Here is a 27,741-nt window from a genome sequence, read left to right as displayed (position 1 = left end):
TGTGTACTGAACTGAAAGCACTCAACCATAAATATACCTTAATGTAAGCACGCTTTGTTTGAGGACAAAAATCATTCACTCTAAATTACTTGAAACAGGTGCCACGTAAACAAAAATTATGCCATGCAAAGATTTTGCGTTTGCTTTTCAAGAAAGAACACCTGTAGGAAATGTTCAATTGTAGAAGAAGTTATGCAAAGTAGATTGATTTCATTCTTTGCACACAACAACTCACCATAAGAACGACTGTGAATTTTTTTCAATTAATATATCTTACTGGAACTAGAGTTTTTCTGCGTAATTACATCAAGAAGTGGAACGGAAATCAATATGCTATTTGTAAAGACAGAAACCAATACCGGCCCAATAGGTCAATTCAATTGTAAAAGAAAATTGATCCTTTGTTAACTAAACTTAAGCTGTTTAAATAAATTATAAAAAAAATCTCTATCTGTAAAGATAGTCACACAAATTAATTAAATAATTGAACAATAGAAATAATATTGTGAATTTTAGGAAGTAGGATATTGGTAAAAAATCTCCTTGTAACGATTACCTTTACAATTTAAAAATGCAAGCAAAAAAACCAGTCTGGTGCATGATAATTTTATTCATCATTCTACATAGGTAACTATTATCTATAATTTATTTTAAAAAATGTTAATGTGTGTAACCCTAAACTTTCTCTACTAATTTACGAAAACATCACTCCCATTTTCCCTTTGTGAGAGGGTATTGTATTCTTTAATGTAAGATATAAAAAGTAAAGAAATATGTTGTTAAGCGTTTCTACAAAATAAAAAATATATATATACAAACCGAGTTCACATCGGTGACCTTGATATCCAGGTTTACAGCCCTGACAGGTGCCCGTCTCTATGTGACAGTACTGACAGTTAAGGTCTGGACAGGGAACGGAACAGTTAACAGTGTAGAACCCAGTAGATGAACATCCTTTATGAAATTTTTAAATTAAAAGTAAATTTACTTTTAACTTTTATTCAAATTGCAAACATTTTTAAGACCCCCACCAAAAAAATTCAACATATAAATAATTAGTATTGGTGTTTAAACACCTTTTTTTAAAAACCACGATGCTCAACTTTGGATGTTAAGCTAACCAAACATAATTATAGTATGAAGGTCGCAAAGTTCTTTCTTGATGTTTTGTAATTTTCTAAAATCCGGAATCTTAATTTTTAGCATTACGAGATGATCAAATATGCAAAGGGCATTATGATAGATTTGATCACGCCCAACCATATTTGATCACCTCATAATATTCAACAAATGATTTCTAATTACTTTAATTTAATGATGTTTTGCATTTGTTTAATTACATATTAAAATATTGATAAAACTTTTTGGTCCGTGAATTACAGAATCGATTTGTAGTGTTATCACACAAAAAATCTTAAAGAAATGTAAATAAATCACAATAAAATTATGACTTAATTGGACCTGTAAGTATCGTTTTAGGTTGTTTATATTTCATTTAAATTATATGTTTATTCAGAAGTTGCTTTCATTATCCCTTTTTCACTTTATTGTCATTTTTCTCTGTGATATGTTAAAGCTGAAAATATTAAAGTTTGTCAGTTGATTGCTTTTACAACTTCAACAAGATGCCTACAAGTCGGCTTTAATTATCGTTTTATATATTAGTTTATGCTTTGTCAACTATTGAAATCTAACGACTTTTAAAGAGTTTGACTATAGTTTTAAAATACATATATTTTTGAAATTTCGAAAATTGCTAGGGTGAATGACGTGGCCATTGACTTTACGGCGTTAACTATCATGCTCTTCAAATAGAGGACAAACTCTAATTGAAATCAAATCAACTGCTTTAAACTCTTTCTTACGTTTTGCACAAGCAAAATAAATTGACTAGATTTAAAGTTAAGTGAGTACAGATGCTCGTGACGAAATCTGTTTACAGGTTCTTTTTTTATATTTGTAATTCATAGCTTATTCAAAACATACTTAAGACAACATCAATCAAAGAAGTTCACCGAGATATGAATTTGGTTGATAACGTGAGCAAATCCTGTGAAGCCCGAAGTTCTTCTCTGTAGATTTGATCACGGACAAACAAATTTCATATCTCGGAGAACTTTTAACATTGCTCTTTATTGCTTATTTTAACGTTTGAAAAAATCAAATCGTTCAAAACTGTTAAAATTACCGAGATTTTATGCTTACTTTAATCCAAGCGATAAGCGATAAGCACTTGCTACATGTATGATCATTGTGACGTCATGAAAAAGTTCGTTTTGCTATTCTATAGATTCAAATATGTAAACATGTTTGCAAATGTAAATATTTCAATATAACTTACCAAAGACTTCAACTTCACAAAGTTCGTTATGAGCATACGGAGAGTAATCTTTAGGGTATGGCACTCCAGTTAGTCTCTCGTTGTAGTAGATTACGTACTGTCCATGAACTGAACAGTTGGTGTTGAAAATAACAGGTATTGTACTTTTGTTATAAACTCCCCTGTCCTTGAAGCATAAAAATCCATCTGATGTATTCGTGGTATTGGAAACAAATAAGGAAAAGCCAAGAAACCTATCATTGTAGGGACCTAAAAAATAGTATATTTTTTTTCAAGGTTGAATCAGACATCGTAAATGCTTGATTGGACATATTTGGATATAATTTATATTGGTTTAAAAGACAATCTTTGGAGATAAACTGTGTGTACTACATAAACATATTATAGCGATCACTTAAATTAATGTACACAAACTGCATTATACATGTTTCATCTCGGGTGCATATTGGCACAGCAGAGAGAAACTCAGATGATCGTCCGTAATCATTATCAATGTTCGCATAACTTATAACCAAAACTATAACACGTTGTTTAATAAGAACCAAAAAGCGACTGGAAATCGTTGACAAAAATAACTTATATTTGAAACCTTGATTCAAATGCTAGAGAATCAGTTATAATCCAAACTATATTGTTATCAAAGATAATATAGATTGTGGTGCCGAGAACAGTATAAGTGATCTTAATATACACACAATGTCAACTTTATTACAATCTTTATGCATTATAAATTTTTAACAGTTTTTTTAAACAAAACCTAGCTTGTCAATTTTTGTCAATTGTATATTTGTTATAACTCAATTTGTTAATGCTCAATTTTTCATACACATTTTAAAAAAGTGTGTGAACACAACTTAGTCTTCCAAAATATCCCAAACCTATTAAGTGTTTATATGTTTCCGTGGAAAGCCATGTAAAAAATTAATGTATTTTTATTTTATTTTTCTGATGCAATCAATACTAAATTTTATTCTATAGTCTGTACAAAGTTATTGCTTCCATCGCTTTTTGATGATGTTTAATAAAAAAAATACACATACATGTGAAAGAAGTCCAGTTGAAATCGATAAAAAAGGAATATATCCAAGGTATCTTCATTGACAAATTATCCCTTTTCTCTCATAAAAGTTCACAAGAACGAAAACAAATTTCTTACGGAGATTTATAATCGGAGATGTTTACATCTTTTCTCCATTCAAAAGTACTAGCGCAATTTTTCAATTTCATCACCCGGGCTTAATTATGGCTGATGCAATGCTTATCTTCGTAGACTTTCTATTTTTGGATGTGTATTGAAACCTGAAGCGGTAGAGAGGGCGTCTCAAAACAGATCATCTTGAAATGTTTTCATATTAGTGGATGTACGTAGTTTGAGCACAAATGTATCTATGATTATCGAAATATCAAGCAAAAAGTGGTGGAAGCAAAAACTCGGGACAGAGTATAATAATTATCTTTTGCTTTTTTTTTTTTAGGTTTTGACGTAAACAGGTATATTTTGATGCACTTTAAAAACAAATCATAATATGAAGCTTCTTTTGACAAACTATGCTACGTTCTACGATTTAATGTGAATTGATAGAAAGTTAAAACAAATACAAAATAATAATTATAATAAAAATAAATAAGAATTTTATATAAAATAAATCATTATTCATTAGTTTTATTTTGTAAGTACTTAATTTAACGTCTTATTTTGTATGTAATATACAGACTAGTAATACAAAAACACTAGGTGTAAGTAGATGTAAATGCAATAAAACGAAATAGTCGATCAATACCACCTTGGTGCATTATCACGTGATGACTTTAAATATCCTGTATATGCTCCTTAGTATAAAATGAGATAGAACAACACCACTGGTACTAGAACAGGTAATAGTATATACTTATAGTTATGGCGTTCATTGATATTCAATATTGATTCAATTTTTTTTAATTTGTTTTATAACATGCCAGTTTACCCTCAATACAAACACTATCAATTAATTTGTGTGCAGTGTAGAAGACGTTCATTATTAACAAGTATATAAACACCCTTCAAATGTAAGAAAATAACGTATAACATACCATAATTAGTATTGTCCGTCCTGTAAAATATAATTATGTGATGGATGCTGTGGATGCTGGTCAGATTCACCCACCAGATCGCGGTCCTATGATTATCTTTTGATACAACACATTCACCACCAAAAGCACTTAGGTCGCTTGTAAGTCCATCCACAGCATTACTGGCGTCAAATCGATGATCGTTTTTGATGAACGGATGAAGCTGGTAGGTAGGTTTCTCTCGGGCGATGTTTACTTTTTGGAAATAAAATATAGAAATCAAACCTATTTTTTTTTGGTATTTACAGAAAATATGTTAGATGAAAAATTTGTTTTCTTTACTGAATATGGTGGCAGCATTCAATATATTAATGAAAGGTAAATAGTGTGTGTAGTGTGTTAACTGAGAAGAAGCATGGAAATGAAACTATTAGGCCTGCATGAATATAAAGGTCGAGGAATTAAGAAAATATTTGAACAACTTTTTAACGCTCTATTTAAATAATCTATGCATTAAAGATTTTCTTCTTGTAGTGAAGAACAATTGTAAACGGAATGACTATAATTGAGCTGTTGTACCGTTTATTGATATGATCAAGATTATTCTTTATAATAGTGGAAGCATATAAACGATGTAGATGTACTTCTCATACAATGTAAAGTATTTTTTATTTTTCATTTTAAATGAAAATCTTAGCAGATTGGTGCCTTCTTTCCCCCAAAAAAACACCTGAATTAGCAACAAAATACTACTATTAAGTCAACCAAATAATAAGTCGAAAGTCAGCTTTAATAGTATTTATTATATACCCATCAATTTTCAATATCATAATTAGATATTTCTTCTATCCAACGTAGTAACATATGATTACAATAATTTAGTTACTTTTGATTATCTTATTATTAATTTAAAAAAAATAAAGTAAAAGAAGTATGTAAATATAAATGATAAAATAGTTCATTTAAAGGTCCGTGTTAGCAATGAAAGTAGCGATATTAAAAAAGAAAAATACTTTGCCTTGATTGTTTTCTTCATTCTTTTATACATCACAAAAAAAACATCCCATTGTTTAGATAAACCATTCACTTCAATTTAGCATAAAATATTAGCGTGATTTGCAAGCAACCACTGATTACAGATATGTTATCGCTATTGAATCTCTTATTTTATATTACAATTCGATTTAAGCTGTGTTTGTTGAAAATATGTTACATGAATTATCAACCGTCGTGTGCAAATTAAGATAAGGCATGAATAGTTAATTCCTCAACTAGTGTTAAGTTTTAAATGTAAAGGAATACACCATTTTTATTAAAACATAATTTATTGTGTAATTATTAACAGTTTCAAATAGCTAAATATTTGGATGTTTCTGCAGAACTTTAATGCTATATTTACTTAATTATCATAATGTTTTCTCCCAAAAATGTTTACATTTCGTAAAATAATTACAGGCTTTTTTTTTTATAAAGTTACTGTGATCAGAACGAAGGGTCGTGCGTGAGAAAAATTGGATCAATTAATATGATAGGCGATATTGATATATGATCCTCCGATAAAATGTACAGTGTATATGACATATACGGAAAATGCATTTACTTATACTAAACAGTATAAGTAAACTATACTTAGTTAGTACACTATACTTGTGTACTAAACAGCACTATAGTAGATGCAGTATAATACACTGCTTTATAGGAAAATAAAAAAAATGTTCTAGCACAAAAAATGCAATACGAGTTTAACCAATAATGTTCTGTATCAATGCACGCATTGTTCTATCGCATTATTTATGCATATGTGTTATTGAAACTAATCATTATATTCTGCAGAGATATATACACAAAACTAAGGTTTCCAGAGTTTCTCCAATGTTTTTACTTGATGTTAGTTAATTAAACACATTCGTTTCTCCTGTGTTTTGAGTTGCTGATTTCCGTCTAACTCTTAATTGGCTAGAGCGATGTATGACCTCTGGTCCTCAGTAAAAAATTGACAAAATTCTTCTGTGGTAAATCTTTTACGTGCTTTAGGACTATATAAACATTGTTTTACTTTGATTAATTAAAAAAAAAAATCCTTATAAATTAGAACTTATTATCATTCTATAGAAAAGTTTTAGGAATATTGATACACAAGTGTAAAAATGTTATTTCATTTAAACCTCAATAATATCTGAGTAGCCTATAAAAAAGAGCAACACATCACGTCAAACGCGCAAGAACGTGTTTGATTGATATTAATTCAAATTAATCGATCTTTTTGGCTGTATTTGCTATGATTAATTAACGAGGCCGGGGTAGAATGAAATTGTTTACATGAATTTCTACTGATGTAATTATTATTTTAAGAGAAAACATAAGACATTTACCACAGCGTTTGTTTAAGGGGTCATCTCATAATTTGTTAATCTTTAACATAGGACCCTATGGGATTTTGCTTGAAATGTATCAATTTGGCACATTTTTTTTACAATTTTTAAAAACTTCTACCCTAAGGATTTCTTTTTCTGTTCTATATATTAAAGTTATTGCTAAAAGGCATCAACTGGTAAAAAAAACACCTTTTACCTCCTGGTTTGTTCCAGGGGTCTTAATAAAGTTGTTTTTTGTATGCCCAGTTTCCCAGTTTGTCAGATAATGGTTATTGTTTTGTTGAGAAAGACGAAAATGGTGTTCTTTATAGTATTATTATAACATCCAGACATATTTAAATAATAGATTAATATATAACATCACATATTAAGGGTCATTAATATAAAATATATGGTTACTGTTTTGAAATATATGGATTAAGCTTTATTTAGGCGGGTTAAGAAAACGTGACAGAGGTCTAGGTATGCTGAACCCTCTTCACGTTTTCAACTCGAGCCAAAATGTAGCTTTTACTTCGAGACATTTATGTTTATATCACAATATAATATCAATTTTACACGTCAAAGGAGCTATTTTTAACAAATTTAGCTGAATAACTGCAGTTGAAACTATTACGCCATGGCGTCAACAAAGCAAACAGATGACGTCACAATACAAATGAAACGCTGCGCAAAAGCATGCGTACTCGTTCTGTACTCGGCTTTTTAAGTACAAAGTAGTAAAAGCTAGTAAACTATCTATTCCACAATTTAGTCATCAAAGATTCTTCGAATTAAACTCATAATAAGAATGTTTATCAAAACGTGCGGCACATATACACCGTGAAGAGATTTTGCCTTGAGATAAAAAACGGGACACACTAAGCAAATTTATGTGTTAGTACTAAGCCAAGTCAAAATGTACAGTCGTATCTTTTAGACGTACATATTAGCGGACACCTGGTTTTTGCATTATTCTATTGACTTTGATATCAAATACACGTATATACCGATTCTTTATACCATGAACAAATGACAATAATAAACCATGAGATTTCATACTGTCCATTTCCGGTAAAATATCAAAATATGAAACAGGTGACACAGACTCAGTGGTATCTTTTATTTCAAGTTCACTGGGATATATCGAGTCGACGTATATATGGAAATAACAATTGTTAATTGATAATACGTCGTCAATATACCTGAATGTTGAGTTGAAGGCCAAAGTGAGTGATTTATTTTTTCACGTACAAGTTTTTTTTAATAAATGCTGCTTCAAAAGAATACAAAAAATAGGTCTGCTAACAATGGGGCACAATTGGTACCCATGGGAATTCCAACAAATTGTCGGAAGACTTGATGTCCATAAACTACATAAATGTTGTCTATCAGAAACTCAAGCATATTTTTAATGTTAACTTCAGAGTACTTGTGTGTGCAATCAGAATGCTATTTAGCAAAAAAAACCTTTAGATTTCCAATGACAAGGTAAGCAATTTTACGGCTTTTATTTTTTATTGAAGAAACAACTGATTGATATTGATATCAAAAAGTATAGATTTTAATTTGTCATGAGGAATGGTTGTATAAAGCGTTGAAAACTGTACGTTTTGATGGTATAAGTTATGCAGGTCTGACTGTTTATAGAATGCGCAGTCTACTCATAGTTGCAGTCGTTGATCTTTATTATCAGGCAACATTCGTTTATAAAGGGAATAAAGAAAATGTTGACTTTTACATTTTTATTTACATGTCATGTCGCTTTAGAACATTTTTATTACTGAATCTAGTTTACAAATGAGTACGTATTTGAGTTTAAAGTAAATATGGTAAAAGATATGTATAATATCTGCTCTTATAAACTACATTTATTCAAAATATGTGTGTATCTATATAGTCATCATTTTTGCGAGATTTAACAATTTGCAAAAACTGAAACAGGATTTTGTGCACATATTTGATGACTTGGTAATGCGACATAAGAAATCTTTTGAGTTAAACGATGACTAGGTCTAGAAAAGTTAATCATATTTAGTGTTTGACGTTAGGGAACGTCATATATTTTCGATATATTGCTTCGGATATGATTCAGTATCATTTTGCATTTGATGAAATTATCACTTTTTATATTTTTGATTATGATACAAATTCGCATATTAATGAAATAAAATATGAAATGAACGAAAATAATAGTTTCATACATTTTTTTTTTTTGGTCAATTTTTATCAAGGTTGTCCACGAATTTTACGGACAACCCTTGTATATCATCTATATTCTTAATACAACACTCATCGGTATATGAAAATACTGCCGTGAGGAAATATATCAACGCATGTAACCTCTATTGTCTAGCGTGGCCTTCCTATTTACACATAACTGTGCAATGCAACCTGTATAAATTAGCTGCGTGCTAACTGTTACATGTAGGTGTCTTGAATATTATGTACATGACCATCATTAACCTTTTTGATTAATTATATCTGCTTTTGGGTTTAAAATGCATGTTATATTTTTTTTATGTGTATGCGTCATATCCTATCAGATAATATATCAGATATTGTATTTACTGAAAACTAACACTACTGTATAAGAGGGAAGTAACCATAACAAAGAAAACGGGACACAAATCGCTAGAAAAACATTGATGTTGTATTGTCATTTTTCAATGCTTAGGATAAACTGGATAGAGAGAAATAGAAGACAGGACATAACAGGCAAAACGAGAAATATATATCAAACGGTGTCTTTGTCTTTTAAATATTCGGATTGAATTACACTTGCGTGTACATTAAACACATTACACATCTGTCGATTGAAAAATAAGTGTCATACACATTAAGTATTAACCCGCATTTATCACCTAAATAATACACCATTAGTTATTTGATGTTGCGAAACCAAGGCTACTTGTAACATCTTGTGAACATTTTGTGAATAAATCTTTGTCACACACTTATTTATCAATAATTTTAAACGAAAGCTGATATGAGTTGATATATGATATTGGTAGAACTCCGCTGCGTACAAGTCAAAAAATCATGTGCAAAGAGATCAGAGTTTGCTTGTTCAAATTTATCAATGGTTCACTTTAATCAGAGTCTGGATTATTTTTCATCAAAGTTAATAGTATAAGGGCAGTGATGGTCACAAATAGACAATATATCAAATGAAACATAATCACAGAAAGCACCGCAAAATACTCATAACAAGCTCTAAATAAAAAAAGTAAAATCATAAATGAAAAAAAAATATTACATTGTGGTAGCATTATAGTAATACCATTTTGACCAGGAAGTAAAATTTTGGACATAAACATCATAGGTGTACATGCAGATGTAATTGAAAGGGACAGGGTATGTTAAAATCTATCAATGATTTTTGGTTTGACAAGGATCGTTCGCCATAACAGCTATGTTTCTGAGTATTACCTGAATGAATGAATGACAACGATTAATCAGTGAACTGTGATTTTTTTATACAGATGTCCTAAAATATTCAATAAGAATGTATTTAAAAAATATGTGCACTGGGTATCATGTTATAATGTAATCAAGAAATCTTACAATAGTTGTTCATCTAAAAGCATATTTCTTTAAACTAAGTGATTTTCCATAAGTAGAAAATCCTACAAACAATTTTAAAAGAAATAGGTCAACAATAGGTAACATTCTATTTATCAAGACATTATCAGTTTGTTAAATGTTTACTGTTGGTTTACGAGTCGTTTAATGACAGTATTGTGGAATAAAGCTCTATTGAATATATTCTTCATCAATTTTAAAATATCTAAAAATTTGTGCATCCATCGGAGTTAAGCAGTAGAGATACATGAAATGTATATCATATTTGATATTGTGACATCGGTGTCCTTTATATTTTGCGCAAAAATTAACAAACAGAATTTTGTTGAATATTCAGCACTGTTTTCATGAAATGAACAATATTAAGAATGACCACAATATTGACGATTATCAAACTCATAGTTGCCTTAATCTAATGGCGTGCCTCAAAACTTTCAAACATAAATGTTCTGAGTATTTTGTACATGATCTTAATTAACAATTGTGTTAAATTATATACAATACGATTTAACTTTCAGTTAAGATTGGATATATTTTTTATATGCAGCACATCATCACAGATAAAAAGTCATATATGGTATTTACTAAAAATTCTTACTAGGGTATCATATAAAATGTAAACCGACTCATAACAGGGAAGTAAACAATGCATAGATAATAAAAACAGGACACGGTGGCTAGAAAAGCAACAAATGTTAAAGGCTGTTATATTGCCATTTTGTAGTGATTTGATTGAATTGAATAGAGAGAAATAGAAGACGGGACACAATAGGTGAACCAAGACATACATATAAACCGATGTCTTTGTCCTTTTAAATATAACGATTGAATTACACTTGCGTGTATATTAAATGCATAACACACCTGTCGATTAATAAGTAAGTGTCATACACATTTAAAAAACCGCATTGATAACCTAAATGATGTACCATTTTTATTTGATGTTGAGAAATCAAGGGAAATCTCCTGTGAGTAAATCTTTTGGACACAAATGAAACACACTCAAAGAAATCACCACAAACTGCTAAAACAAGCTCCAAATAAAAAAAAATGAAATCATATGTGAAAAAAAACCCATTACGTAGTGATAACATTATTGTAAAACCTTTTTTACCAGGAAGTAAAACTATAGACATTACAGGTGTACATGCACCTGTAATTGACAGGGTATGTTGAAACATGTCAATGATCTTGGGTTTAACAACGATAGTTCGTCACAACAGCTATGTTTCTGAGCATTGGCCGAATAAATAAATGAAAACGATTAATCAGTGAACTGTAATATTTTTATAAAGGTGTCGTTAAATATTCAATAAAAATGTATTTTTAAAAAAATATTTGCATTGAGTACCATGTTACAATGTAATCAAGAAATCTTACAATAATTGCTTATCTAAAAGCCTATTTCTTTAAAATAAGTGATATTCCATGAAGTACAAAAATCTACAACACAATTAAAAAACCCAAAAACAAAACAAAGGTCTTATGAAAACCCAACGAAAATTAAACTGTGTAGACCCACAACAATTTCTTGAATTTTCGTATAAAGATATATTAACATTGGTTGGCAGTTCATTTCCACATTATCAAATAGGAGTACATTACTAATTATCTACTACTTTCTCTGATGTTAAGTATCTTAAAAACACATTAAACTTACCATAAGCATGCGATAACGTAACGAGTCCAAGAACCACACACAGAGAAGCCATTGTGATGCGTACTTGTCAAACAGGAAGTTAATATAACATGTTAGAAAGTAATTAGAGCTGTTCGGAAGCATTTTATGTAAACCATTTAGGACGTCAAGCATACAGACTCACTGACAGATAATTGCCCGTTTTTATTTGCTACAAGTTATCGCTTATACAGGAATAAAGTTACACATTTCTGAATCGCTGTGTGATATTTAACTGAAGCACAAGAAGATAAGGAAGAATATGTTCTAACATGGCACTTTCGTTATGCATATTGTTAATAAGAATTAAATACTCTTACATAAGAGTAAAATGAAACCTACAGTATACTTTGTGTTTGCGTTGTTTTTATATTTTTAACAACCACAATGCCGTATGTGAACAAATACGGTGGAAATTCTGCTCGTTTGATTATACATCTTCATAATTATAACTATATAAGTCACTGAACCATGCAACAATATTTTGTTAATGGGGAAAGTCTTTACATCAAGCCGTATCAGTGAAACAAGAATATATTGTAAAGTCTAAATTAAGGTTTAGAAAATCTAAAGCCTTTTTTTTAAATTATCAAGTAAACTTTCGAAAAATATATAGGGAAAACTATTATTATAAAGTCATTTATTTGTCATGTGAAGATTTTTTTTTATTGTATATAGATCCTCGAGATCTTATTTCCGACAAGCCCACACCTGGCCGTGCCCTAGCCAAGGTGTCACTGGAATGTCTACTCCTCTACACTGGGAGTGGTCTGTGTTTCAGTCTGTATAGAAAGAGGAGGCAGCAAGACAGAATCCAGATGACTACTCTTTTATTTAGCTGTAACATTTTAATATGACATTTTAACAATAAATATTTTATATTAATTACAATGAAATTCATCAACAATAATATTCATTACAAATATATCTGAAACTCAAATATTAGTTGACCCCCCTGAATCTATTAAGTTCACTGTTGAGAATGCAAGCAAGTTTTACGATTTATCTTTCCTGTATAAAAAGAGGAGGAATAAAACAGCTTCCAGATAACTACTGAAGAGTTGTGTTTCCCACACCCCCATGTTATACGCACGGACACGGCGCTAAAACGTTATCTTCCTAATAAGTAAATGCGATCGAGTGCATAGTAATGATCTTACCCCCATTTTCTGTAGAATATCCGATATGATACTTTTCTACATCACAACTTGAGAACGCTTAGATGTATTATTTTATTTTGGAAGCGCCCTATCGTTTTTTTTAATCAATTGCATTTTTCTTGTGATTAAGTCGTATCCAGGACGGCTGTTGATAGAAACAAATTCATGATAATAATTGATTTCCCCTGTATTTGTCGATAATTTAAAGCACTAGAAGCTTTTTGACTACATGATCGCTCAAGCTGCGATAAAATAAAAACAAGAGCGAACAAAGGAGAAAATTTTGCTATCGGATGGTAAATCTCAGGTTAGGTAATACATTACTTGTACAAGTGTGAATGCCTACATGACTAGCAATATGCTCTCAGTGGTAAACGCTGCATATTGTTACACACAGGTAACATTCTACATTCTATTTATCAAAAAATCATTAGTTTGTTAAGTGTTAACTGCTAGTTTACGAGTCGTTTAACAGTATTGTTACGAAATGAAGCACTATTCGATATGTTCATCAATTTTAAAAATTTCTATAAATTTGTGTATTCATCAGAGTTAAGCAGTAGATATGAATAAAATGTATATCATCTTTACTTTAATAAACTTTGTTTATTCAAGAACGTGTTTATGCATGTTTATTAAAAGATTGTTAAAGAATTATGAAGTATGCATGTCATGAAATAAATAGTTAGTTAGTTGTTAACTGTTGGTTTCCACGTCGTTATAGGACAACCATATTAGGGAATGAAGCAGCATTTTTCGATAGGTTCTTCTTCAATTTTAGAATTTCTATAAATTTTAGTATCCATCAGAATTATCCGTTAATATCAATTAATTGTGTATATTTTACTTCCCGCTATTTAAGAGTGTTTTATGCATTTTTATTCATATATAGTTTATTAATTAAGAACTTTTTCTGTCATTGACTATTATTTCTAATTAGGATTGTAATTTTACTGACCGTTTGTGGAAAACGTCGGGCTGCTTAAATCCATTGACTTAAATAATACGATATAAATTTGTACAAAGTCGGTACCAAATCAAAAAAGACTTATTTTTTTTAGCATCATTACTTTTAATATTTTAGTATTTTCAGGACAGAAAGATGATGATAATGGTGTAGCGTTTTTGTTTGCCTTTATTTTTTGCCTTTCTTTATTGACTGTAGATTTAAAAAAAAATATTTTTGAACATGACACCATCGTTGTACAAATTGTAAAGAAGAAGTTTATGAATATGAATACTCTCATTAAAGACCTTAATTTTAAATGTTTTATCCAAATGACGTCTAAGACTGATTCCGTGGATCATGTGAAAAAAGTCTGTCTTATTCGGAAATTTGTTATAAAAAACACGATGCAAATATGTATTCAACAGTCCTATTTAACGTTTGTAATAAAAGCTATGTCATACCACAATTTGAATATCGTAAAAATAGAATTATGTTTTGGTTTATTAATGTCCTTTTTTCAACAGATGTATTATTTTATTTAACGTCGTTTGAACAGCAATTGTTAAGATATAAACACAATGAACAAAAACAGAGTGTTCATTCTTTAGAGACTCTATTTGTACAATAATACATTGTTTAGATTTCTTTTTATTGTTCTGATTCTGAGGAATTATTGCATTTACCTTTCAAAGTCTAAAAATACGTCTTACAATTTCGTCTCAAGTCTTCTTTCTGATTCCACCCTTATAAGGATTACTAGGATCTACATTTCTGTACCCTACTTGCATGTATGACGTCATTGTGCTAGTACAAAATAACGGAAGATGTTCTTTAAATCCACTGTTAAAATTATTAACCATTGATAAACCTTAATGAATTATTTCTAGTTGTTTACTTTTTTGTGGATTGAGTGGTGACTCTTCTGCAATACTTTGTACAAACTGTTATGATTTTTTTTTCATTCATGTAATCTATACATTTAGTCAAGACAATTTACAAGTAGCAGCATCAGGAAGTCGTACAAGTGTTATCAGTGGTACAAGATAACTCATACCTAAATTGTTACATTATATCATCTGTATTCTTAATACAATACTCACTGATATCTGAAAATACTACCGAGAGGAAATTTAGCAACGCGTGCGATATCTTTGTGTGGCCTCCTTAGCTACACCCAACTGTGCAATGCATCCTGGCAAAAATGCCTCTATGCCTCATGATTGTTATACATTTAAATGTCTTGAATATTTTGTACATGATCTTCCTTATCATTTTTATTGAATTATCTACCATAAAATCTGCTGTTCGGTTAAGAATGCACACATGTTTTGTATGCACCATGTCATATGAAATAATGTATAAGATATTGTATTTAGTGAAAACCTACACTAGAATATCATATAAAATGGTATCCGACTCTTAACAAGGAAGTCAACAAAACCTAGATAATAAAGATAACGGGACACAATAGCTAAAAAAGTAATAAATGTTAAGTGCTTTTCTATTGTCATTTTGTAATGCTTAGGTTAAATTGGATGAAGGAAATTGAACACTAGACACAATAGGCGAATTCAGAAATACATCTAAAATGACGCCTTTGTCATTTTTAATACTCGGGTTAAACTTGCTTGTACATTAAATACATAATATACCGGTCGATTGACACATTGGTCTTATACATATTAAGTAAAAATGCATTCATCACCTAAATGATAAACCTTTAAAAACTGGACCGTGGTCCATGCAAACGTTTTGTGAATAAATCTTTGTAACACACTTATTAATCGATAATTTAAAGAAAAATAATGAAACTGACAAGAAGCTATCTATCGTATGCGCGGGGTTGTTAAGGAAGCATATGGGCAATTCATCGTCTTATTTTGACTGTCATATTCAAAATCGTGAAATTAAATAATTATTTTGAATAAGATCAAAAACTTAGAATTATCCTTAAAAATAGATGTCACTGCAATAAAATCGGGTAGTACATTACTGCCACATTGGTGCATTATCACGTGACAATTATAAATAGCTTACGTATATTCCTTAACATAAAATGAGATCGAACAACACTACCCCGCAGTTTCCAAAACAAAATAAACATACCAAGTGAAGGCAAAACATCTCAGTTTAATCAAAACTGCAGCTAGAGTTCTATTTTTTTCCTTATTAAAAAGTTATTTTTCCGGTTCTCGTTAAACCTTCCCAACTTTTATAAAGTTTGCACGGAAAACGGCAAATTGCATCAAAACAACACACAACATGGGATTCTAGCAGCACTTTTCAATTTAAACATTGATCAAACTAGCGATACGTATAAAATTTCAAGTTCAATATATACGGGGTAGTGTTGTTCTAGTCGGATTTTTATATCGTAAACAACGACAGAGGAAAGCCTGGCCGAGATATAAAAGCAAATTTACATACCTTTCAGCGAATGATTGATAAAACTAACATCTTCCCCAGTATTCTTATGTTCAACTCTCAATAAATCACACCACAATACTTTATTAGAGTTCTTAGATTAGTTATATTTTGAATATGTTTACAGTGCTTTCTGATCAAATTCACACGACATTCAACTTTTAGTCATGACGTCATCAATGTGTAAATCTACGTAATACAAACTAATTTCTGGAAGAAAAAAAATTGTCTTCAGTATTTTTAAATTGTTTTTGGTCTACGTTTCGTTGCTTGGATATTTGAATATGTACATAATAACTAGGATTTGTGATTTCACGGAATTACATGTAACTCAGAATCCATATGCTTCCTTAACACCCCCGCGTGGGAAGGTTTTCACATACATGTCACTAAATAATGTACAAAGGCATCATAGTTTGATTGCACAGGCAACTGACGTCATATATTTTTCTCATAATAAAAATAATACACCGCTTACCTAATAATACACAAGGTACCCATCCCCGCCATCTTGGATTTTTTTAAAACTGTCACATCGCCGTGAATTTTCGCTTATAACTCAGCGGTAACATTTTTCTGCGATCATCTCCGCCGTCCGATCGGTCACTCGATTTATTAGCTTACTGCTGATTCAACCAAAACGGCCCATAACATCGTTTATTAATAAAAATATCTCCTCATTCTGCATCTGCTGCTGCTGATTTGCGACAAAAGGCTAAAGGGTGGACGGAAGTTGACATCTTTGCGTCATCTTTTGGGATATCCCTTTTCTGATTGGTGCATTTTTTCCCTAATAAAATACTATTATGCATATTCAAATGGCGGTCATTTTTGAATTCTGTATTGCGTGCAAATAAGAAACGATGGAAGTGGATAACTTTTACTGGTAATTATGAGTTATAATAACATGTTCCTGTATGTAATTATATACACAAAGTACACACGGGCGTCTGACGATATTATTTTTCTCGTAATATAAGAGAATTATAATTTATAATTGACAGGTGCCCGTACATATACACACAAACATACAAAATCTACGTATTAATGGTTGCAACTCGGACACTTGATGATTTATTAGGTAGAAGCTTGTTTAATGGGGTGAGAGGGACTGTAATTTTAAGGACAAAAATATTTAAAAGCATAAGCATTCAAGTAGATCTAGCTTTTTTTCTTTCCAGGTATTGGGGGGGGGGGTCTAAACAACGCAATTGTATATATATATATATATATATATATATAAATACCCATTGCAAAAATGTGGAGAACCTAGAGACACACCCAACAGGCACCTGACGTTATCGCTGATTTTTTTTATTGTGAGAAAAAATATGACGTCAGGTGCCTGTGACCCCCCCCCCCCCACTCCTGTTAAGTCATGCAAGTACCATTAGAAAAGCCAGGTGAACATTTTTGGGCTTCTGCTGAGTTGTTCAACACATAAATTCCTGCATTTTATCACATATCATTCAACTGGCACATATAAGCTAATTAATCCAATGAACTTTTATTTCATACATTGATTTTACTATAAAACAATCTTTTAAAATAAATACGATCTATTAATAATTACATTTATAACATTTTGAAAATGTGCATATATACCTGGGGGCCATAAAACTTTGAAGAGCTCATTTTACATTAAAGACTATATAGCAAGCAAGTAATTAAAGTGGAAAATTAAGACTAAGATCAAAAGTGAGCTCATCTAAGTTTTATGGCCCCGGGACCTAACTTTTGGGCCACAAACTTTGTCGAAGTCAATTTTGATCCTAGTCTAACTTTACAAAAAGCATATACCAGGCTCCTGGGCCATAAAACTTAGACGAGTTCACTTCTGATCCAAGTCTCACCTTTTACAAAAAGAACATATTGTTGAGAAGTGAGACAGATCAAGTGAGCTCGTCTAAGTTTTATGGCCCTGGGGCCGGTAGTGTGAAAAAGTGAGACCGAGACCATAAGGGAATTTGTCTAGGTGTTATGGCAGGCTGTTACCATTAATAACTTTCAATAAACGACATGAACATACTGGAAGGTCACTGTGATACAAAATATTTCTTCCCAAACAATGTACATTAAACAATGTACATGTACACTGAACAATGTACATTGAACAACATGTACATTGAACAATGTAAATGTATATTGAACAACGTGCATGTACATTTCTATTCCCAAAATAATTTGATTTAAATAAATATGCATGTAGCATTAGCCTGCTGTTTAGATGAAATAAAGTGTTAAAGATTCAAAATTACACAATTTTAATTTCAAATCAATATTGCCATGTTAGCTTTGATCATATTACATGTACAACATAGTTCTTTGAAATCTACAATATACCCCAAATTTTAAATCAATTACCGTATGCTGATTGGTATTTTGAAAAATAAAAAAAAATTCTTTCAAGATTTCCTTCTGTTTTAGTTGACACTTCACTACATGTACTTAATTATAAAGATACTGTATGGAATTTCCTAATTTGTTGTTGACATTATAAGGCTGTACAGAGTAACAATGCGTGAACACCTTTAATTTTTCCATATACAACTATACAACTAGTTTTTGACACAAGTACAATTATTTTCAAACTATTTTACATAAATAAGTAACCTCATAATTTTTAACATGCAGGTTGCATCAGCATTACATTGAAGATAAAGATTCATTTGTACCAGTAGAAGATGTAGTAGAAACTTTCCGCAAACATTTTGGCCAACAAAAAGATGTTGCCATACTGATTGGTCGACTTGTTTCAAGTACATTTAAGGGGGTAAAAAAAGAAAGAATACGTCAAAAGGGCAACTGGTCACAAAGACTGCACGTTTACAAGGGAATGGCTACCCGTTCTTGTGTTCTTATTCCTGCAAACTTGCAGAGCATTTCAAAGTACATTCCGGAGGATTTTTTCCTAATACGGAGTTCATCCACCTCAGCTGTCTATGGAAGAGACACCTCGCTGATTTGCAATGGTTTCAAAGTCTTGATGGAGGTGATGATCCATGAGGATGGGTCTATTCAGATATCTGTTGGAAATAAAATAAAAACATTGAAAGACCTTGACAAGATTGATCTGAATTTCCTTAAAGTCAATTCATTTTTTTGCTTGCTTAAATCTTTTCGCTTCTGTGAGGGAGTAGACGCAAAACTGACTTCCAAAGAAAATAAAGAGAACATCATTCTACAAACAAATGCTCACCATAACTGTACTGCATACTCTCCACAGTGCATCAAAGTGTTGCCATTGAATTCTAAAAGGGAAACCATCACATGTCATCACTGTAAAAGTATGCGACACAAGGATTCTGATGAACCAGAACTGCCCATAGAAAAACCACCATTTCCACCTCCTCCTCCTCCGTCTCTTCCTCCACCATCTTCAGCCATCAACAGTATTCTGAACACCCCAACTGAAATAGTGAACTATCTTAAACAGGTGGCACCATATTTAGTAGAGGGACAACTTGCACTAATAAAATCCCAACTAATGAATTCAAGTGTCAGCAGTGTGAAATCTAGGAAATGGGATTTTGACATTATGCAGTTAGCATTATCTATTTGGACAAGAAGTCCCAGGGCTTATGAACAACTATGTTTCAGTAAAAAGTTAATTCTACCATGTGTAAACACATTATCTAAATATAAAAACTCTGTTTACCAAACTCCTGGGGTGAATGACACCATGCTTCAGTGGATGTTTATGCAGGCAAAAAATGATAACATTCCACATGAAGGTTACTATGGAGGCCTAATTTTGGATGAAATGGCCATACAAGAAGACATACAGATAAAACGTCATGGGGGATCTAGCAAATTTGTAGGAATGCCTGATTTGGGAGATGAGGGTAACCAATTGCAGTCCTCTAAATACCAAATGGCAAACCATGTCATTCAATTTATGTTTCATGGCCTGACAGGTTTCCGCTTTCTTGTTGCCCACTATCCCACCACTCAAGCCAATGCGCCACAAATATATACAATGTTTTGGGATGTAGTCCAGGCACTTGAACAATGGGGGTTCCATGTGATTTATACCTCTTTAGATGGCGCATCTAACAACAGATCTTTCATAAATATGCATTTTCCATCACCATCATCTGACATGGCTGGCTTTAATCCATTCTGTGATGCCCATCCAGTAGTCTTCATTGCAGACCCATCACACCTGTTTAAAAAAATCAGGAACAATATTCTGAGCAGTGGTACATGTAAATGGCACACAAGACTTCTAAAGATTGATGGGTGTGTAACAACATGGAAAACATTTATTGATGCCTATGACTGGGATAAAAAGCATGGTCTCTCTATCCATCAAAAACTTACCTCTCAACATCTTCATCCAAACCAGGCTGAGAAGATGAGAAATCACCTTGCTGAGGAATGTCTCAATTCAGATATGCTGCATCTCATGAAACAGTTCAAGGAAAGTTTGTGTGAAAATTCCTCCGCAGCTTCCCTCTGTGATGGGCCCATCAAATTACTGGAGCAGACTAGTCGTTTGATTGCCATATTTCATGATCGACGTCCCATTGCAGACCTGAAGGATGAACGCCTTGAACATCTTTCAAGTGCCCTTCTCTTCTTTCTTCAGTGGGAAAAAGATACTTCAGATGTAAAAAACTTGATGTCACATGAAACACGAGAAGACTTAAAGGTTCTTCTGTATGGATTTCAAAAATTATGTACAATTGTTGTGAATGATATAAATTACATACTTACCCCTGGATTCATCAACAGCGATATTGTGGAAAATATATTTTCTCAGCAAAGGGGGCTCCATCACGGTGCTGGGAGCAATCCAAATTATCAGCAATACTGTACTGCAACAAATAGCATTACCCTTTGCCAGAATTTAGTTTCCAAAAAATCAAATGCTGCAAGAAGGAAATCAAACACCCATGGAGGATCAGCCTTTCCGTTCAAACAGCTGTGCAATAATCTGAACATAAAACAAAACCAATAAAAATCTTAACAAAACTGATAAAATTCATTAAATACATAAATTAATTTGTTGCATTATTTATCTTAATTATTCTTATTTGAAGCTTTGGTAAAATTGAATATTACATAGTTTACCTTACTAAGATTGACAATAACTGAGGACCTCAGAGACTCAACTCAACATCTGGATTTGGCATCTTCTCAGATTTCAAAATAGCATTCCTTAAAATATCACACTGAACTTCCTTCTTGTCAGATTGCTTTAGCTTAGTGTTGTAAAACTTTCCCAAAATTAACAGTTCTTTCTTCTTAAATGTATTTAGTATTCCTGAATTTTCAAGTAAAGCGGCCTAAAGTTTTAAATGATACGCTTCTCTGTTTGAACATGTAGTTTTAAGCAAAGCATCAATGGAAATGTCCGTATTTGTTGTGGAGGTTTGAGCTTTTCCTTTTGTTAAAACCTTTTTTCTAAGCTCCATAGATTTCTTTTGTCCGATATCTTCTAAAAGTTTTTTCCGGTATTCGGAGTCTGTGACTCTCAAGTAGGATTGCACAATGTCTTCAAATAAACAGACTATTGCTGAAGCTCCATCTATCATGTCAGACACTATCAAAGAACAATCATCTGAATCTGAATCTAAAGTAAACATACTGGTCTGCAGTTTAGAAAATAAACTAGTCCATAAACTGAACAATTTTTCGTTCTTAAGTACTGTCGAGTGAATATGCTGCAGCATGTTCTGTCCATGAATCCTAAGTTGATCTTCACTATATAAAGGAATTCGAATTTTCTCTAATTCCAAGAAAAATTCAAATGTATTGTCTGATATGTTTGTAAGGCCACATGACAAATTTTGTTTTCTTTTGACATCAATTATACTGCGAGAATACTTAGAGCATTCAACATCAGTTTGAGAAACAATAGTGGTTTGAAGCAATGAAACTTTAACTTTTGCTTGTTGGTTGTAGATTTGCCCAAAATTTCTCAAGTCATTTCGCACCAAGTTAGTATTATGATACTTCACTTTTGCCACAGCACGACCCCCAACATAACGTATTTTGCCATGTGCAAAGTCAGATATACATATATCACAAGATGTTTTGAGCTGGTCTGACTCTTTAGGTGTCTGTGATGTAATGATGTTCTTTCGAACAGCTGTAGCAATACTTCCACAGAGTAAGTAATTAACATTTCGACTTTGAAAAAGAGATTTGCATAACGCATTGTATTCCGGAGACTGCATAAAGGTATGATAGCTCGAATAAAATGAATTCCAATTTTTCACTGTTTGAGAAGTACTACAATGCTCATTCTTCATTAATTCTATCTTTTGTGACAAAATTTTCACAAAATCCACAAATAGATGGAATTTCCCCTCAATATAATCTATGTCAGCATTCAGTCCCTTCTGTTTGTCTGATAAAGGGTATGGAGCCCTCATTTCATTGAGCAAACGTCTTGTATCCTGTTGATGACCTTGACCATCACTTGTATTTGTGCTTGTGCTCTCAACCTGAAATGTATATATGGAATGCAAATGCCTGACTAAATTATTTTTCCTTGGGGGGGGGATATGGTATTTAAAATGTCCTGTATCATGCAGTGGTAATTTTAAGTTGCAACAAGTTTCTTTCAATCCCATTCACATTCATATATATCTGTTAATTATTGTTAGTGTCTATTGATTCAAAAAATGTTCAAAATATTAGCATTAATGATTCATGTATAAAATTGATATTGCAGATTCTAAAATGATTTCATGATTTGAAAAGTAATCAAAATTAAAAGCATTGTGCTAACCCTTTCTAGCTCTTCCATCATTTTAATGTCATCTTCATCAAAGTCAGACTCATCAGAATTTTCAGCTACATATATATCACAGGTAGGAAAGAATTCCTCTTCAAATATGTCATCTTCAAACACCTGTAAAAATAATAAAAATTAAATAAGACATATTATAAATTTGACATTATTTCTTTATAGACACATCAATTCAATACTTTAAAAAAAATCTCACGATCTATCATTTAATGTTTATTAAAGCATGAAACATCCTAAAAAAAGAATGATAACATAATTATGTAATAATTAAACAGATATGCACATACTTTTCGGCAGCAAGATAAATCTTCTAAAGCAGGAGCTCCTGACGATGCACAGTAATCATTCACAGCCTGAGGGTGCTGCTTGCTGCATTTGGGATCGTAGTTCTTGATGCAGAGTCCTTCACGGTCTGTTGAACGTCCAACAGCAACACCTATCTGACCTGCCTGGAATATGTTTTTACAGTCAACAATAACACAGGGCAAAGTTAATCCCTGAGATTTATGGACAGTCATGGCAAAAGCCAAACATATTGGATATTGTTTTCTTTCAGCTACTGTAATACATTGAGAAGGGTCATACACACTAAATGTCACTTTGCTTAATTTTATTATTTTGTCTTCAAACTTCACAGTGGGCCCATCATCTTCCAACTTGAAAACAGTGCCAAGTAAACCATTGACTAAAGTGTCAGAAAGGTTCCTAATCAGCATTACTGGAGCACCTTCTTTAAGAAGAAGAACCTTATTTGCATTCATCTTGCGGAGATATTTTTGTTCGCCTTCTTCTTCGGCAACGTAGCTTGTTGATTCTCCTTGCATTTTGTGTAGTTCTGTCATGTTAAAGCAATCCACTTCAAAATTTGTTCCAAAGAGAACACATGGATTGTTTCTTGACAAGGGTCTCTCTAGTGCAAGCATCAGCTGGTTAGTTTGATGACTTGGAACCCCCCGTTCTAATTCATTGATGGCTAAGATCAGGTCTTTGTCACTCTGGCGAATAACAGTTTTGAGTGTAATAATGTGTGGAACAGTCTTTCTCCATGTATCTGAAGCAAATGCGTGATCTCCCGGATCCCTGTAGATGTCATTTGGAACTGGTGGTAATTGGAAAAAATCACCAACACAGACAACCTATTATAGTTAAAAAGTTCATTCAATTGTGAAGCTTCAAATGTTGTGTCTCCAATGGGAAGAAATAGTGAAAAATTCTACTGACCCAGGAGTAATTCTCATCTATAGTAGCATTTCTCGCCAGTGCATTGAAACTGCATTAATCAGCACATGAAATTACATTGTGGCGAGAAATGGAACTTTGTGAGAATTGGTCTTAGGCCAGTAATATGTGGTACATGTAAATGTTTTTACAACCTTATTAAATTTCAGGCCTTTGGGAAGCTGTTTAAGATTTTTAACTCAAAATTAAGATGAGCTAAAATGCTATCGAGGTGTAATTGAAATTAGGATATAAGAATTCTACAGTCTAATATTTTTTGGACAAATGTGCCCTCCCAGCTCCCGTAGGCCTGCATGTTTAAAAGATTTCCATACTAACCTGCAATCCACCAAAATAAAGACTGGGATCTTTAACTGATCTACAGATAAACTCAAGCTGAAAAAAAAAGATGCATAATCTTATAGGTATTTTTTTTTTTTTGGTAGCTTGAAAAATGCACTAAATAATAAAAGATACAACAAAATAAACCATATTAACAAAATAGTTTGGTGGGCTTGAGCTCAAAATATCAGTATTAGAATCTTGCCTCAAGTAATCTAAACACAAACCGTATTTTGATGTGAAACAGTTAAGTACTGTAACTGGGCTTTCCTTAGGTATCAATTAGTCAATCATGTTTTGTTTATTCACATGATTTCAGAAATTATAACAATTATCGATATTACCGGAAATGAGGCTGTGTAAAATTAAAATCAAAAGGAACCTAGACTATCCCGTTCAAGCACAGGCACGTACCCGACGTTAAATATTTTTCTCATAATAAAAAAATACCCTGTATCTAATAATACATACATACAGTGCACAGGCACCTGACGTTATACATTTTTCTCATAATAAAAATAAATACCCTATATCTAATACATGTAATACACGTGTATTATTAGATATAGGGTATTTATTTTTATTATGAGAAAAATGTGTAACGTCAGGTGCCTGTGATACAGTGTATTATTAGAAACATGGTATTTATTTTTATTATGAGAAAATTATAAAACGTCAGTTGCCTGTGGTTTTCTATTATGTGCATTTTGAAAATGATAAATAATTTGTTTACATTATGCAATAGAGGGTTGGGCCCTTGATTAAATTAGTGAACAACAATAAACCATGATAAACATATAAAACTTAATATATAACTAAATATCTATATAAAAATATAATATATGTTGTTTCTTATATATGCTGTTTGGTTGATATATTCATTCTCTAGTTACACCATGATATATACTAACATCCGCTAACAGAATGCACTTATGAATTTTTGCAACATCTGTATATAGCTTTAAGAAAATCACACGCACCTGCTCAAAAACTTTCCGACTGATCATGCTGATTTCATCGATAATCAAAACGTTACACGTTTTAATTCTGTTTCGAGTTTCTTCACTTATAATACGCAAAAGATGCTGGTTTTCAAATCTCCCATCCATTAGTCCAGCCCAATGGTGAATAGTTGTGGCTCCCGTGAACTGTCGGGCTGCAAGTCCCGTGCTTGCAGTAACAGAAACGTTTTTGTTATTAAGTTTCTTGAGCGTTTCTTTTATAAGATATGATTTCCCAGTCCCTGCTTGCCCCAAAACGACACAACTGTGTCCACTTTTGATAAATTCTAAGGCCTGTGATTGTTCGTAGTTCAACATGGCTGTTTTTCCCGCAATACTTCAACGTCACGCAAGTGTATCTGTTAACCAATCAGATTTAAGAAGGGAATCCCCATTTACATACAGATGTCAACTTCCGTCCACCCTTTAGCCTTTTGTCGCAAATCAGCAGCAGTAGATGCAGAATGAGGAGATATTTTTATTAATAAACGATGTTATGGGCCGTTTTGGTTGAATCAGCAGTAAGCTAATAAATCGAGTGACCGATCGGACGGCGGAGATGATCGCAGAAAAATGTTACCGCTGAGTTATAAGCGAAAATTCACGGCGATGTGACAGTTTTAAAAAAATCCAAGATGGCGGGGATGGGTACCTTGTGTATTATTAGGTAAGCGGTGTATTATTTTTATTATGAGAAAAATATATGACGTCAGGTGCCTGTGTTTGATTGTTCTAATTTATTTTTAAATGTTATAATATTTAGGCACCTATGATTACAAATATATAATATCTTAAATTAAACATAATCAAAGGAATCACCGCAAAATACACATAACAAGCTCTAAATTAAAAAAGAAAGAAAATCATAAATAGAAAAGAAAACATAAGGCAGTGGAAGCATTGTTGTAATACATTTTTGACCAGGAAGTAAAACTCTATATATAGAAATACAGGTTTATGTGCACCTGTAATAGGCAGTGACTGGGTATGTTGAAACTTGTCAATGATTTTGTGTTTGTCATTGATCATATGTCACAACAGCTATGTTTCTTAACATTGGCTGATTAAAACATAGGGCAACGACTAATCAGTGAGCTGGGTCATTACTATATAGGTTTAATTATTCACATTGAATATCGTTTTGTAATGTAATCAAGATATCTTATAATAATTGCTTTTTCAAACACACAATTCTTTAAAATGAGTGATACTCCCTGAGTTATGAAAATCTACACCACGATTTAAAAAAAAAGATAGGTCATAAAAGGAACAGGCCGAAATACTCAAACTGTGTAGACACACAAAAATGTCGTGGATTCCCGTATATTAAAATATTTGCATTAGTATGCAGTTCATTTCCACATAAACACATAGCGATATGCTTTACTTATCTACTCTGTTCTCTGTTATTAAGTATCTAAAACACATTTAACTCACCAAAGGCATGGGATAACGTAACAAATCCAAGAAACACACACAGTGAGGCCATTCTTGAACGTATTTACCAAATAGGAAGTATAATAAAACATGTAGAAAGCAACTAGAGCTGTTCGGAAGCATTCCATGTAAACCATTTAGAACATTACGCATGCAAGCTTTCTAACAGATAAGTGTCAATTTTAATTTGCTACAAGTTATCTCTTGCACAGGGGTTGAGTTACACATTTCTGAATCGCTGTGTGATAGCTAATTGAAGTTCAGGAAAATAAGGAAGAAAATGTTTTCTAACATTATCGTTTCGTTGTACATAGTTATTTAAGGAATAAGGAATCATTCTTTCAGTATTTTAAGGTGATAATTTTGGTCGGGGCGTGATCAAATCCAATAAAGCCCGAAGGGCTTTATGATAGATTTGATCACGCCACGACTGAAATTAT

The 27,741-nt window shown here is 32.1% G+C and overlaps 2 protein-coding genes and 1 long non-coding RNA gene across 11 annotated transcripts in view; all 3 read right to left on the bottom strand.

The window, feature by feature from the left end:
* LOC117687200 (multiple epidermal growth factor-like domains protein 10) overlaps positions 1-27,741 on the bottom strand; it is a 105,592-nt gene that overhangs the window by 29,362 nt on the left and 48,489 nt on the right. For 6 of the 7 annotated variants that reach the window (XM_066076623.1, XM_066076629.1, XM_066076646.1 and 3 more), the window contains exons 2-4: positions 4,412-4,645; positions 2,342-2,590; positions 820-954 (exon numbers count right to left, since the gene is read on the bottom strand). In XM_066076623.1, coding sequence (XP_065932695.1) covers positions 820-954; positions 2,342-2,590; positions 4,412-4,645 — 618 coding nt within the window. Of the gene's footprint in view, positions 1-819; positions 955-2,341; positions 2,591-4,411; positions 4,646-11,989; positions 12,150-27,741 lie in introns of those variants that run through there. The other variant, XM_066076631.1, reaches the window with a different exon arrangement.
* LOC136273050 (uncharacterized) lies at positions 18,788-21,446 on the bottom strand. 3 transcript variants are annotated; one of them, XR_010711219.1, is made up of 5 exons: positions 21,256-21,446; positions 20,864-21,125; positions 20,199-20,705; positions 19,740-19,950; positions 18,788-19,566 (listed from the first exon to the last, which is right to left on the bottom strand). It is a non-coding gene; the product is annotated as an uncharacterized lncRNA (long non-coding RNA). The 3 variants fall into 3 exon arrangements; XR_010711216.1 differs by having other exon boundaries at positions 21,260-21,446; XR_010711217.1 differs by having other exon boundaries at positions 20,576-20,705; positions 21,260-21,446.
* On the bottom strand, positions 21,832-26,593 carry LOC117680717 (ATP-dependent DNA helicase PIF7). Its single transcript, XM_066078501.1, has 5 exons — positions 25,844-26,593; positions 24,861-24,917; positions 23,591-24,439; positions 23,283-23,405; positions 21,832-22,995 (listed from the first exon to the last, which is right to left on the bottom strand). Exons 1-5 carry the CDS (start codon positions 26,180-26,182, stop codon positions 21,832-21,834), a joined length of 2,532 nt encoding a protein of 843 aa, XP_065934573.1. The 5' UTR covers positions 26,183-26,593.

The sequence above is a fragment of the Magallana gigas genome, chromosome 1 (genome assembly GCF_963853765.1).
Source record: "Magallana gigas chromosome 1, xbMagGiga1.1, whole genome shotgun sequence".
Classification (NCBI taxonomy): domain Eukaryota; kingdom Metazoa; phylum Mollusca; class Bivalvia; order Ostreida; family Ostreidae; genus Magallana; species Magallana gigas.
This window is presented reverse-complemented; position numbering and strand designations above follow the sequence as displayed.